Raw genomic sequence first — 14,333 nt, 5'->3', positions numbered from 1 at the left:
ATGAACATGCTTCGGAATTATCCCCATTACTTGAAATCACAAAATACTGCCTCGTCCGTCAATCACTGGAGTAACTCAGATTTGCTCTCTCTAGCCTACTCAACCAGGCTTTTGTCTTGGCAGTAAGAGAATGTTTCTTTCAACTCACGCCACGATTACAAAACAGAGCAAAAGTTTAGAGAGAAAAAACCAGTAAAAATATTGCAGGATTTTTTGTAGTTATCAATAATAATTGAAACACAAATATTGTGCTTGATGTCACGCTGTATCTAAATATACAGCGCTTATTCCCTTACAGCAGCATAACAGAGTTCTTGCCAGCAGTGTATTTCATTTCACTAGAGATCACATTATAAAATATATGGCTGGTTATGTGCCAGCTCAAATAATAATGCTGTAATACTGATTTTCCTCTAGTATAAGTAGGGGGAGTAAATGCAACAAGTTTCAATACACCTTGTCCACTGAAGGACGAACATTTTCACTATCCCTAAGTGAACTATGAGAAGAGCTGGCCTGTGAAACCTAATCACATATGGATTTACTGGCCTATAATTTGGTAGAAAGAACAGTTGCTTACTTCTTGGATGCTTGAGATCCACTACGTATAGGTTCCAACACCGAGCTATCATCTACTCAGTGCTTCTCTGCATGCATCTCGTCCAAATACTACCATAAAATTTTTTCCTTTCTGAACTTTGCCCACAAGGCTTCTTGTCCTGAACAGTCCTCTCATCCTTAAGAACAGACATTCATCATCCAGTTAGGGGATTGTTTGTTTTCTGTCAGCATCACTGACCACAAAAAGCCTCATAGCTTCTTGGTATCACTGAGCACAATTCTCCTACTTTAAATTCTGTGTAGGAGAACAGCATCACTAGCAACTGTGTGCATTCCATTAGTAACAGGATATATTGTCATGCTATAACCACATAAAAACACTAGTCACGTTAAATTCCGGGTTCCTGATCAATGCTTTTCACCAGTGTTATTACTGGAGTAGTTTTTACAACCTTATATGAAAGACACTTGTATAAGCATACCTGCATACACTTACAAACAATAAGCTGACTTTAGCACTTTAGTAAAGATCTAACTATTGCTATTTACTCCATTTCTACCATTTCAAAAGGTCTGAAGTTCTATCATAGGTAGCATTTTACTACGATTTCTCACTGGAGTTATTTCTGTTGTATGGATGCTTAATCTGCATATTTAAAAAACAGAAAGTCTGGACAAGCAAGATTCTGTTGTCTCCCACACAGCAATGAGAACATTCAGGAAGCTCAGGCTTGCTGATAATGTTCTTATGCTTCAAATTAAATAATCCTAAATATTCATGGTAGGAAGATCTTAGCCACTGAAACTTAATCAGAAGCCTGAGTTGCAAACACACTTTACATGCATTTTAGATATATTTATTCCTTCCACTCCTACCTTAAGATAGAAGTAATTTCCTATCTATGATTATTATTACAGATATCCACTAGTTTCATATATCTCAGCATAAGAATACAATTCCCTTCTTTGCCATCATTAGGTTAGTATTCTTTTTTTACCAATTTGCTCAAAAAAATGTAATCCAATGTTAAGATAGCAAAATTACTAAAAATCAAGAAACGTAAAGCACAGACTGTAGCAAACATTAACTCCATTATGCTGCCCATTTTCTAAATTTCCTGTTATACTTCCTATGATTCAAACAGCAACATAGCACACCACGCATTTACAAGAAAAAGAATGAAGGACCCTTAAGTGGCAGATTTTGGAGTTAGTAGTAGAAGACTACTCTTCTCACCCAACTAATAACAGCAAATCAATGAGAATGGATTATTATAAGTTATCTCACCTTCACATGTTCGGCCACCTGCAGACACAGAAAAGCCCCGCTCACATATGCACTGGTAGGAACCATCCGTGTTTAGACACTCCCCGTGAGGTGAACAGAGGTCAGATCTCTCACATTCATTGATATCTGAAAGTACAGAGACATTAATAGCTTTGCAGACCATCATATCCTTAATATTAAGCATAAGTTCAATTTATCTTAAAAGTAGCTTTTATTTCCAGTAGCAACGGAAATAGCCATGCGAATAGGGCTCATTTTCCAGAGCAACCAAATGTCCTGGGATCATTTCCAAACTCTGTATAGGCATCATTATGTAGCATATTCTTTCTACAGAACTCCCTGTGATGAGGATGAGCAGAGAGAAGAGTGATTTGTGGGATAAGCTCCATCCATCAGCATAAGCTCCATCCTAGTTAACACTTCTTCTGTGTTAGAGGAATTCTCAGACAGCTCCGTTTGACTGCTTTTTGATTCCTGCGCACTGGTCAACTTGAGCATTTGGCTTCACATATTACTAGCAGGTTTGGACTTGCACCTTTGCAAGTAGGCTGATTTTCTATAATTTAAAGCAAAATGGTTCTTTTTTGCTAATGGAGAATTGGAACGATCCATAAAGGTTGCTGTATGAGAGTTTGTCATCATTGTCTGTTTTGCTGGGTTCTTTTTTAAACTTAGAAAGCATTTTTCAAACACTACCTTTCAAACTTGTGAATCTGAAAAAAAAGTATTTCTTTTTTATTAATGTCTCAGCTTAGCAACCAATTCTGCCCTCAGAACTTAAGGATGGCATTCTTTCATTAAGGAACTATCACTTTCATATTAATTACCATTCACACTGTCATTGCACTTTTGTATTTTGCTTTACAAAAACCTATTAAGATGCATTCAGTACCATGCTGAGATTAAACACAAATTCACAGACAAAACTTACACATGCGGCTTATTCATCCATCATCACAATACTAGAATGTCTCATTCTTAACTTTATCTTTTGTTGCTTAGATTCTGTCTGTTGTTACAGCCATCCAAAATGTATCAAAGTAGACAGTAATTTTCATATACTAGAGAAACTATGATTTCAATACCATCATCTCAAGACCATGACATCCACTACGGAATTTTCTTTAGATACAAGCTTATTCTAGCCTGTGTGTAAACCTTCAAGACTTTAGTGTCCTAAAATCATGGCCATGTGCAGAACGGGAAGAGGCAGCTTGGGGAAGCTGTATCTGCATGAGGTGCCCAAGGAAAAGTCATCGTTCTGTGCTTAACACAACACCACCATGTATAAAGTTCTCTTGAATTCATAACAAATGCAAACCAACAACTACTTCCTGAAGCTCCCTGGAAACTGGGAAGGGCAGGATATCAGTAATGACAAGGACAATATGGCAGTATTCTCAGGACCTACACTGTTCTCAAGACTTAGTTGTCAGTTTCTGAAAACTGCTAGAAAAATATTGGAAGTAGAACCAGCTGATTACACAAGGTAGAATGATGTATTAAAAGACAGGAAAACAAAATTAACAACGCTGGGTAAATAGAGTATAATAAGTCTGAAAAAGCAAACTGCAGTTTCTCATGTTTTGGACTCTTTTCAACTTTGCTCCTTACCAAAGTGTATGTTCCTAATTTCAAGTCCAGATTCAACTTGCAGACACTGCATTCTGTGATAAACTTGCCAGTTTAATTCAATAGCTCTCTGTCTGTACTGTCTGTCCCTTAGTTGGCTCATACATGCTTTCAGTTTTATTATATTTATCCATTTAAAATATGAAGCCCACATCCTACTACTTTAGATGACAGAGTAAAGAGAATAGAGGGATATCAAAGCTGGCAATGATTTTAACTTGTGATCAATTCTCTTTTACCTGCTAAAACAAGGTCTAATACAGCACTTCGTATGCTGAATGCAACATTTCTGGAATTAGAAAGCAGTCACATAATTCTCAGAACTTTTAAAGGGAATTTACTGCTGGTTGCTAAAGATCTTCACCATAGATCAGCTGGAATACAGTCTCTTAGCTCAAGCCTAAACTGTGAATAAGAGAGCAGCCAAAACAAAGTCCTGATCCTACAGTCATTTAGAGCACGAACATGCTCTCACTTTCCAGCTCTGATACCACAGTTCCTGTCTCATAAAAACGGATGGCAAAATGGAGTTGTGAGGCATGCCTGGGTGTTGTGCCAACACGAAGTTGGGATCATTCAGAACTAAAACCTGGGAAGTATTTTTCTGGGTTTGGCAACGGCTGACTCAGTCTCAGATAACACATTCTCTTCCTCCCCACCCATCCTCCACAAAGCACTGCAAGTGTTTTAGAAGTGAGAGAGGTTTATCTAATGTGACTTGACACTAACTATACTGCTCTTGCTGTTGCATCACTGCTTCAATAACACACAGAAGGTTCTGTTACAATAAAAGTTTCCAAGACCTGGGAAAAGAACAGCACTCTATCTCTGTTAGTGCTAATACAGAATCTCTTTCAAGTTGTAGAGGCTGAGACTTCAGCTGTTTGAAATAATTTCCCAGCATACATTTACAGAGAGTAATACAAAGTGAGTAAGAAAGTACTACAAATGATAAATGAGTTTTTCTTCCTTAGCATTCCTTAGTGAATATCACAAGTTACACTTACAAACTTGCACATTTATAATAATGATCCAGGTATTTTTTACAGCTATTTCATACCTTGACATCCCCTATTCGCTATCTGCTGGAAACCTTCTGGACAAGTGCATTTGTAAGACCCATCAGTATTTATGCAGTTTCCTCTAAGGCAAATATTGCTGTCTTGAAGGCATTCATCAACATCTGAAATGAAAAGTCAAATGTTGAATTAGACGATGTAAAAACTAATGAAACTTTTAATAGTGATACCTTGATACTAATGGCAACTTGAAGCAACTGTGTGCATATGTGGAAATCAAATTTACTACAGTTTAGGATGTCCTTTTAACTTTCCTTTCATCATATCATCAAATTTCTCGTATTTCTAGAGGGCTTTGAAATTTGGGGTTGTATGTGATTTATTCCTAGCAATTATGCCATGTGCACCTCTCACAAAAGTGTATCAAAAGAGTAATGCAGTTAAAAGAAATCCAAGCAGTTGTACATTAAGACGACAGACACAAAAAATACCTACTGATGCGAATTTGCAATAGGCATCTTTAGACATGTTTAAACCACTATACTGAGATCCCTGGGTTGAAAGTGACCTACTCAGACATCCCCCTGAGTATGGGCGAGCCCAAGTGCAGCTGGTGTGTCACACCAGACAGGACATGCCTGCGGAGACTACTCACAGAAGAGCCACGTGGGCAGGAGGCCTGCAGGACATGTGCACGCTGCTGCGCTAACGGGTACTGCAGGCAGCTCGTGCAACCAACAGAGACATTTCACAGGCTTAGCAGCTTAGTCATGAAGCTGAATAGCTGCTTTTGCACAGTGCTGCACCCAAGCCATAAATCCAGCTGCAGAGGCTGGGCACGCAGGGTCTCGTTCCCAGCTGCCTGTACACCACACTCCCAGCATCAAGCCTTCAGGCCTGTAGACTCTGCCCTAGTGTCTTGACACACAGCAGGAAAAGTTTCAGGATACAAGCTAGACACAAGATAATAAAATATCTCAAGAACAGCACACTGGCATTGTCTCTACCTAAAGTCTTTTCTTCCCGTTGTCTTTCAAAGGGCTTAAAGGCAGTCCAGTAGAGGAAACAGAGTACAGCTACTACGGGCATGGGATTAACTCAGCAAGTGCCTGCATTCCAGTGATATTACACAGTTTTGGTTTCACTACAGCTAAAGATCACAAGATATTTGATGACTGTACCTCTAAGTTTTAAAAGCAAACAGAAAGTGAGAGGGTCAAATACAAAAAAGCCTCTTAGAAGCAACTTCCCTCTGCCTCCACAGTCCCCTACCTAATGATTCACTGCGTCTATGGCTTTGATAATGTAGCATTTCCTTTGAAAAACAGTAACCAAAGACTTTTCCCAGTGCCTTTGGTTATTCTGATTTCTTAAGCATGGATTTTAGCTCATTAGAATTGTAACTTTTTCCTGTGCTGCAGGAATGAATAACAATTGTAATTAAAAAGAGGACATGACCTCATTTCTACATTTATCTCTGTAAAGCCCACACGATATACCTCTCCTTGGGATTTAATCTATTTGATAAAAATAAGAAATAGGGATAGCTTTCTTACATAAATGAATGTTATTGAAGATAAAATTGTACTTAATGTTGACAAAGTTGTGACCTTTAGATAAACCATATGTTTTATAATGATTTTCAACTGAGAAATAAATTGTGGCTTATTTAAAAAGCAACTGATTTTGACTAGGATCATGAGAAAAAAATTAATGACTCCCTTGTGCTAAGTTAATGCCAAGTCTCACAACAAGAAGGTGCCTTCTGCCAAATTCAGTCAAAATGCATTATTTTCCATATAGGATGCAAACCTCCCTTTCTCTGATGCAACTCTTCATAGATCCTATAGCTGCTGCAAGAGAATCTTCAGAAAAACTCATGCTTATGACATTCAGTGCTTCTTACCACCCTTTACACACGAGTGTCCGATTGTTTTGGTCACAAAAATCTCTGAAAGCTCTTAGAAGAATACTGAAGTCTCTTATGCTTCAGACAGACTTTCCTGCAGTAACTTGAATTCTTTGAGATTTACAGTCTGTAATTTACATCCCTCTGGTGCACATTCCCACTTCCTGTAAGTTGAGATAAGGACTCACAAGTGCACTCACACTTCATGTTCCCTCTTATTCAAAGCAAGACTGAGCAGATAAGTCTCAATGTCACTTAAGAACAAGATGCTGAATGAGAGACTCAGGCAGAAAGAAGATTTACATGCATGTGGGCATGTATCTTGCAGACCTCTGGCTACTATCTTCAAGTGGAAGGTTTCCAAGCGGGTAATAGCAAGTCTCTAGAGCTACTGAAGAAGGAAAAAGTTCCTCAGCCTTGGATAAAAGGGTGTACAGGCATTTACATCAGGAATGGGCATATGGATTATTGCTCTCAAATAGAACTGAAGGATTGAAGGCCTCAGTCCAGCTTTCTTATTTTCTGAAGAGTTCAGCATGAGGATGCACATAGAGTGCATATACTGCATGTATACTTGTATAAACCAATGTATTTAACAGTTATTTGCAAATAACCTTTATTCTTAAACAAGTAAAATATTGTGCAAAGACTTCCAGACAACAACTTGAGCCAGAGAGTTGCAAAAATCATAGCTGAAAATAAGCACAGCATACTTCTGCCAAATTCTGCAATACCCCTAGAAGTTTGCACAAGTTATAATGATCAAACCAGCAAACTGCTTCTTTTGTTTTCACCTTTAAGAAAACTCCTGAACCAGAAGAAATCCTAATTAAACCAACCCATTTCTTGCAAGCGTTTTGCCAATCACTTTGGCTTTGCAGCATCATACATTTTTGGGTATCCTCTGGTATGACAAATGCCCATACCTGACGCTTTGAGAAACTGGACAGATTTTGAACCACTTTGTTCTTTCCAGACTACTGTGCTGTACCATACCCACAGTTTTTATCATCTCTTTCTCATTTTCTCTGTGAAGTGTTAGAAAATATTCAGGTAAATAAGTTAATCCAAAGATCAGAGGCCATTATGTGGAGAAACACCAGATGTCTTGTCAAGGTTATTTTGTCTTTATGGAAACTCTGCCCTGTAGCTCTCACACACATCTGGCTGAACTAACAGTCACAATGAAAGCCATTTTCATGAAGATGGGAACATGGCTGTGAAGCTGAGGACCTTCACTGATACGAAAATAATGTGAGATTTAAAATTGTAGCCCGAGTTCCCCAAATGTGCACTGAACGCTTCAAGGAGCCTTCAAAAATAATTACATTACAAGGTGAGGAGAAACAAGAGAGGAGAATGTATAGCAGCTAAAGCAGTAGCACCAACCACTCTTACTGACAGAAGAACAAGAATAGTCTGTATAAATGTAGTTTCCAAGGTACAAGTCTGCAATATCCTATACTTCAGAAAATTTTGAAGGGATATAATAAAAGCACAGAAGAATTCCTTCCATTTCAAGAGATGAATAGATTTTGTGGGTGACTTGTAATATTTATGAAAAGTTTCAGTGAAAAAACTGTGTCTATAGAAATTAATCACTATGTCACTGGCTGGAGAAGCTCTAGATTTGGTAGCAGACTTGCAAATGAGACAAAGATTCTAGGGTGAGAGAGCAGTTTTAACCTTTTTCCTTGTTTGATCCAATCCCACTTTTGCTTTGAAAGAGTTCGAAATTATTTTGTCTTGAAAACTACCAAGAAAAGGTTAAAAATAAAGCATGGACCATGGACCCGATAGGCCTGGTGATGGAGAGTTGCAACAGTTACCATGACTTCTTGGGATGTACGAAATGCACCAAAGCAGTCTGAAGAGAAGTTTGGAATCTCATCTGCTGAAGCGTACCCAAAGCAGGCTAGATGAGTAGTTCTCAGGCATGATACCTCTTGTCTGTTCTGCCTTTGGGAGGTAGGAAGACCCATGATCCCTTTCACCACATTTTTCTTTGATTCTTGACACAGTATTTCTGCATCTGCTGCAATTCATGAAGATCTTGAAGCCAGATGAGAGCAAAATTCTTTGACATAAGTTTCTAGTGCCTGGCATCATCAGCCCACATTTCTTGAAGCTGATGCAAGTGATGCTGGTACTCACCAGGAATTCTGAAAAGCTTGTGTTAAATTTTTGCATGAATGTATTCTCCAAATAGGTCAGTACCAAAGAGTATCACTGTGCTAGGGAGATTTTATGAGATTATCCTCATTCCTTGTTGGTGAGAACTTCAAGAGGTGCTGTCACTCATTTTCACAATCCAGCATAATCACTGATGATAAAGTCTGTTAAAGGTTTGCCTGGAGAAAACAGTATTTGGCTGGCTCAGGGGGAACTGCTCTTTTGCCTGGATCACTGGAAGAGAAGGATTCCTGACACTGCTGTGAGGGAGAAGGTGAGCCTTCCATGTGCTGTGTGGACGATAACCTAGCAGCAGAACACCATTTGGTAGAAGAGCAGTAAGAAGCTGTATCTTCCATGGTGTAAGCAGTTACAGAAAGCATACTAGAGGTCAAAAAGGTTTTATGTGCTAATACCACACATACAGTGAGACCTTAATTGAGAGCTATTTCCTGCTGCCAGTGTGAGATAAGAAAGCAACTGAGGTACAATCTTTCCTGAAGCTCACTAATAAGTAATCTTACATGCTCACGGTGACCATGAGTAGCACAGCAGATGTACCATATCAGGTGTTATAGCCAGAAGATGTTATAGAGAAGAGGCAGTAGCTTTGAAATGATTCACTAGAAAAAGCCAGTTTGCCATTACTGGACAAATAAATGGTTCTACTTGAGAGATAATAGAAAGTTTTTGTTTTCTATAACACAACATTTCTCCCTACATTTACTGTACATCTTTCACTTCTTACTTTTGTTTTTACATGCTCAGTACGTAGATTATGGTGCAAAGCTGTGACCACCAGTAGATCCCCTGGAGCTCGTCTTATACTACTTTCTCCTGCCAGTGCACATGTGACTGTCGGGCTGGCTTCAGGTTCCTAAAACCAGCTGGAGAAGAAGTTTTAACTTAGCAGGCCCCCATGAGAATAGCGTCTGCTGGCAGAAGCTTTATAATATGGAACCTCTGTGTCAGAATATAAACAACAAGGTTTGGAAAGGCTTAATTGTTTTTGGTAATAATGTCAACTGCTCTTTCTTATTTGGTAATAATGTCAACTGCTCTTTCTGTTAGAAACACATGTACTGATTCTTGTATATGGAAAGATGACAGGGACTATTCCTAAGAATCCATTGATTATGTGGCTGTGTAGGTGGGGATTACTGAAGTTTGACATTATAGAGAAAGAAAGAGAGGCAACACATATTTCTACCCCATTCTCAAAAGATTTCATGCCTATAGGTGAAATACTCAAGATCTTACTGAAAAAAATGAATCAGTAGCTTAGGTCCCTGAGCTTACCTTCACACTGATCTCCAGCAGATGATAATGAGTAGCCGTGGTTACAAATGCATCTGAAAGATCCTTCTGTGTTCCTGCAGCGTCCATTTGTACAGAGTGAGCGGTGCTGGCATTCATTAATATCTGCAGCAGAAGAGACACTGAAAATGTAACACATCTGAAAATACCCATTACTAATCAACTGGTGCAAAGACCAATTCTGAACAAAACAGCAGAGTGTCAATATCCAGTACTGCTTCTCTTGTTCTTATTTATTAAGAAATACAGACAGGCAATATGATGCATAAAATTATATGAAATTGCAGACTGCATGTTTTCCTTGAGATGACTGTGTTCAGCATTCTCTTCTGTAGTGTCAACTTATCCCTCAGTGCACAAATGGGTACACACAGACTCACAATACACACACAGGCTGCTTGAGAGCTGCTTTTGTTTCTATTATATCTGGCAAAGGTAACAAGTCAGTCACTTCAGTGAGTCAGCAAAACCCACAAAATACTTTCCAGCAGGATCACCACCTTTTAACAGGGTGTGGTATTCAGATGCACACTGACAGGCTGTTTCCCTGCTAAGTTGTACATTAAGGCTCCTTAAAATACTTGCCCTGTAACAGCATTAGTCATCTAAGTGGAGGGAAATGTCTCTTTGCTTCCACAACACTGCTAATCCCTCTGTGCTTCATTTCTCATAAACTGGGGTCAGCCTGAGTTAACAGATGGAACTGAACACCAAACTTAAATTTTCCTATGGAAAACTCAAAATATTGGAGGGGAGTGGTGCTTCGAATTCAGAACATAGCACATGTCTTGTTTGAGCTGGGAAGCCTGTTTTCCCTCCGTGATTTATAAAATCTTCATTAAGAACCCATAATTAAATTGACATGGTATGTTCTTAGTCACTTCTAGCATTTAGGCACGGCTGAGTGTCTTTCTGAAAATACACTTGAATTCAAACAGGAGAAAGTTACTCAATGAGGTTTTTCAGGTCTCTGTTATGGCTATGTAGTCTGACCTCTTGAGTAATGGTCCTTTATAACTACAGAAGTTTAGAATTTAAGGATCATCGAAAGCTGTGGGGCTGCACGAAGCATCTGGGCATGTGTACAGGTCTTTACTTCAGAAGGGTGCACTTTAAGAGAACAGTCTGCACATGCCAGCTCAGCTTGGCAAGGGTTCTTTTCCATGAAAGGCTCAGAGGAAGCAGTCAAATTTTGTCTACATATTTTCCCCAAGACCAGTCTGCTGTGTGTCCTGAACAGCACATTTAACTCACTCAAGACACATAACTTACACTGATGTTTTGTTTCAAACTTGCCGACAAATTTATATGAACGATCATTTCGTTTTACTGTGTTATTTTTAGCACTCAGAAGTCTGCAAGTGTTTGGTGCTGTACAGAGACACTTAGGGAAGGATAACAGAAAGGGAAAAGCAGAAAACCCAACGTTTGACAAGAAATGTATAGGTTTCTGTGTGCTTCCACAGCCTGGAGACACTGTCCTAGATTTTCACCATTAGGGAGAGGTTTCAAGTTCCCTCTCCCAAAGGAGAAGAATATTCATACCTCTAGTACACCCTCTAGGTTCTCTCTCAGACTGCTTCACTCCAACATCAGAGCTAATTTTGTTCCACTGGAGCAGTCCCAAAAGGAATTTTAGACATGGAAGAAATGTGGAAACTGACACTTCGGAGGTACAGGTACTGTTCTTAGAAATATGACACCAAATTCTCTTTCTCACAATGTACCACTGGAATTTTAGTGACACCAATGCAAGGAACAGCTCAGTGTTAACTAACACTGCTGAGTTCCAAAAGGGAGTAGCCTAGGTTTTTGCTTCCACTCACTCTCATGGGAGAAAAAGAAAGATAAAAAGAAAAGCAATTAAGGCAGCAAAAGCCACTGTCCCCACACCTCCAAAACGCCAGAGATGCCAAGGATTTTGCAGAAATTTAAATTCAGCAATATAAATATTACTACATGTTTTTGATTGCCTTTATAACATGTCAAAATCTACAATGTGATCATGGAAGCCATAAAATGGAAATACATATTCTCATATTTTGGGTTTTTTAGCATCAGTGAAGTACATTTGGTGCTTCTCCATTAAAAGAAAGATTAAACAAAAAAAAAAGTGCAATCTTATGAATTTTCATCATATTATTTCCTACCTTCACACTGATCCTTTGATGCTGAGAGTTTGAAACCCTGACCACAAACACATCTGAAAGATCCCTCCAGATTTTCACAGCGTCCATTTGTACAGAGATTGCCAAACTGACATTCATTTATATCTGTGAAAAGAGAGAAAGCACAAGTGTAAAATTAAGTTGGGTACAACCACCTTTCAGTTGAGCTTGGGAATTTATTCAAATTCTGACATAAGCATGGCTATAATTCCTGAGGAATTTCAATGGGATTTCTGCACTTCATGCAGGTTCCTTTGTAAGGTTAATCTACATATGCAACAAAGAACTCCATAGGATTATAAAAAAATCTTCCTAGTCACAAACCATCCTTTATTTAGAAGGACTCGAAAAAACCTTTTTTTCTATAAGTTATCCCATAGACACCTAATTTCACCATTCTCTGAAAGAAGGGTATTAACTAGATGGGCCACTTTCCTTAGCCAACATGAAAATTGCTATGTTACTATTTAAGAATAATTTTCAAGAATTCCTTCTGAATGCAATTTGTATAAATCAACAAAATAGAAATCAGACATAGAAATAAATGAAATATTTTGTTATAAATGCAGCCAGAATTAATTCTGTATTCTAAAAAAACAATTACTGTCTTTTTCCTAGCAGTGGTTTAATTTTCAAATTTCATTTATTTATTTTGGGGGAGTAGTCAACAGCAAGCATGTATCCCTGTTTCTATGAAAAACGATGGTTTTTTTTAGCTTCACTGGTGCAGAAAAAGAACTACATTTTGTGTGCTTTTATGTGCCAGAAATCATATTACTCCCAATTATCCTGTCTTTTACCACCAGAAAGCACACAAACCCCATCAGCATAAAGCCCAGCAGATTTTTAGAGGCACTTGAGCTATTTAGGCAGCGGTATCACAGCAAGAGCTGAAAAAAGATTAGACGTCTTTAAATCATTATCATAGCTCTTATTAGCTATTGTGAATATGTGCAGTAACCATTTTCCTCATGAATTTATCACTCATGGCTCGTTAAAAGCTCCTGTACCATCTGACTTTGACAAAGCCCTCTTTCCCCAGACACAAACAAAATCACCATTAGCATCCATGTTTCAAATGACCTACAGTTCTTGTTTCCTCACTTAAGCCTCTAACTCTCTAAATAAGATGTCCTATTGCCAAGAAGATGAAGTGGCTTCCAGCACAGGTGCTCTGCTATGGCAGTTCAGTAAATGTTACCTTTCTTCAAGGTTAATTTCTCAGATCCCTACTGTTGCAAAACGTGCCTGCTCTACAAAACACGACCTTTGCTCTAAACATTCATGATCAATGCTCTAATTGAAGAATCTGTTAAAACACACAGAACCTAATTCAGCAGTCAAGCACACAAATTTCCAACCGAACAACAAACCTGCTTCCTGCAGATTCATTTTCATCTATTTACCTCCAATCTACTTGAAAAAGAAACCTGATTTTCGGATGGGACTTCAAGATCAAGAGACTTTCCAATAACGCCAGCAGAAAAACAGTAACAGAATCTAAATGAGATTTCTGAGATGAAATGAGACCTGTAACTGATTCTATTGAAGCTCCTTAGAGTAGGGCTAGAGGTATACGGATTAGCCCTGCTGACCTGTGTATTACTGTTGATATCTTCTAATGGGGTTCTTAAAGCTGTACAAGCTGAATATTGATAGTTAACCACAGAGCTCTAAAATCCACCACAGTGATAAAAGTTAAAATCCACCACAGTGATAAAAATAGTTAACTACAGAGCTCCAAAATCCACCACGAGGATGGAGAGCTTTGTCAATCTATTTTTTTTTTATTTGTTCATCACCACACAGAAGTGTGCTCTAGATACATTATGATACATGGATTTATTTGAATGTGCAAATGTAGAGAGATAAAAATGGAATAGAAATAAATCAGTGATTGAAAGAAAGCTTAAAAATCAATCAGTGTCTGTATAACACGAATGCATTGAAAGATCTGGGACAGTAGCAATTTCAAGACAATGAGGAGGCGAGGTGTGCAGGTGTCATTCTTTATTTCTGATGTGATTTGGATATTCCCACCTAAACTCCAACTGAATGTACTCTACCCAAGCTTGAAGTGAACTGATTGGCTTGCCTTAAAGAAACAGAAGTGGCTATGTTCCTGGCTTTAAACCCTTGAAAATTACAACATAAATGGCATCTAGAACTCTAGAATTGTTACACCAGATTTTCTATGGCATAAAATGCAGGCAGAGGAATGAAGTGAGGTAAAAAAATACTGAAAACAGTACTGGGGAAAACCAGCA

The 14,333-nt window shown here is 38.4% G+C and overlaps 1 protein-coding gene across 1 annotated transcript in view; it reads right to left on the bottom strand.

Moving 5' to 3' along the window:
* The window catches only part of LTBP1 (latent transforming growth factor beta binding protein 1), an 82,054-nt gene that overhangs the window by 40,385 nt on the left and 27,336 nt on the right, over nucleotides 1-14,333 (bottom strand). Inside the window, exons 12-15 of the mRNA XM_027899281.1 lie at nucleotides 12,049-12,171; nucleotides 9,881-10,003; nucleotides 4,542-4,664; nucleotides 1,850-1,975 (exon numbers count right to left, since the gene is read on the bottom strand). Of these exons, the coding sequence (XP_027755082.1) occupies nucleotides 1,850-1,975; nucleotides 4,542-4,664; nucleotides 9,881-10,003; nucleotides 12,049-12,171 (495 nt within the window). The remainder of the gene's footprint in view (nucleotides 1-1,849; nucleotides 1,976-4,541; nucleotides 4,665-9,880; nucleotides 10,004-12,048; nucleotides 12,172-14,333) is intronic.

Source organism: Empidonax traillii, unplaced genomic scaffold (genome assembly GCF_003031625.1).
Source record: "Empidonax traillii isolate 1590-97213 ecotype Southwest subspecies unplaced genomic scaffold, ASM303162v1 scaffold653:size358915, whole genome shotgun sequence".
Lineage (NCBI taxonomy): Eukaryota > Metazoa > Chordata > Aves > Passeriformes > Tyrannidae > Empidonax > Empidonax traillii.
This window is presented reverse-complemented; position numbering and strand designations above follow the sequence as displayed.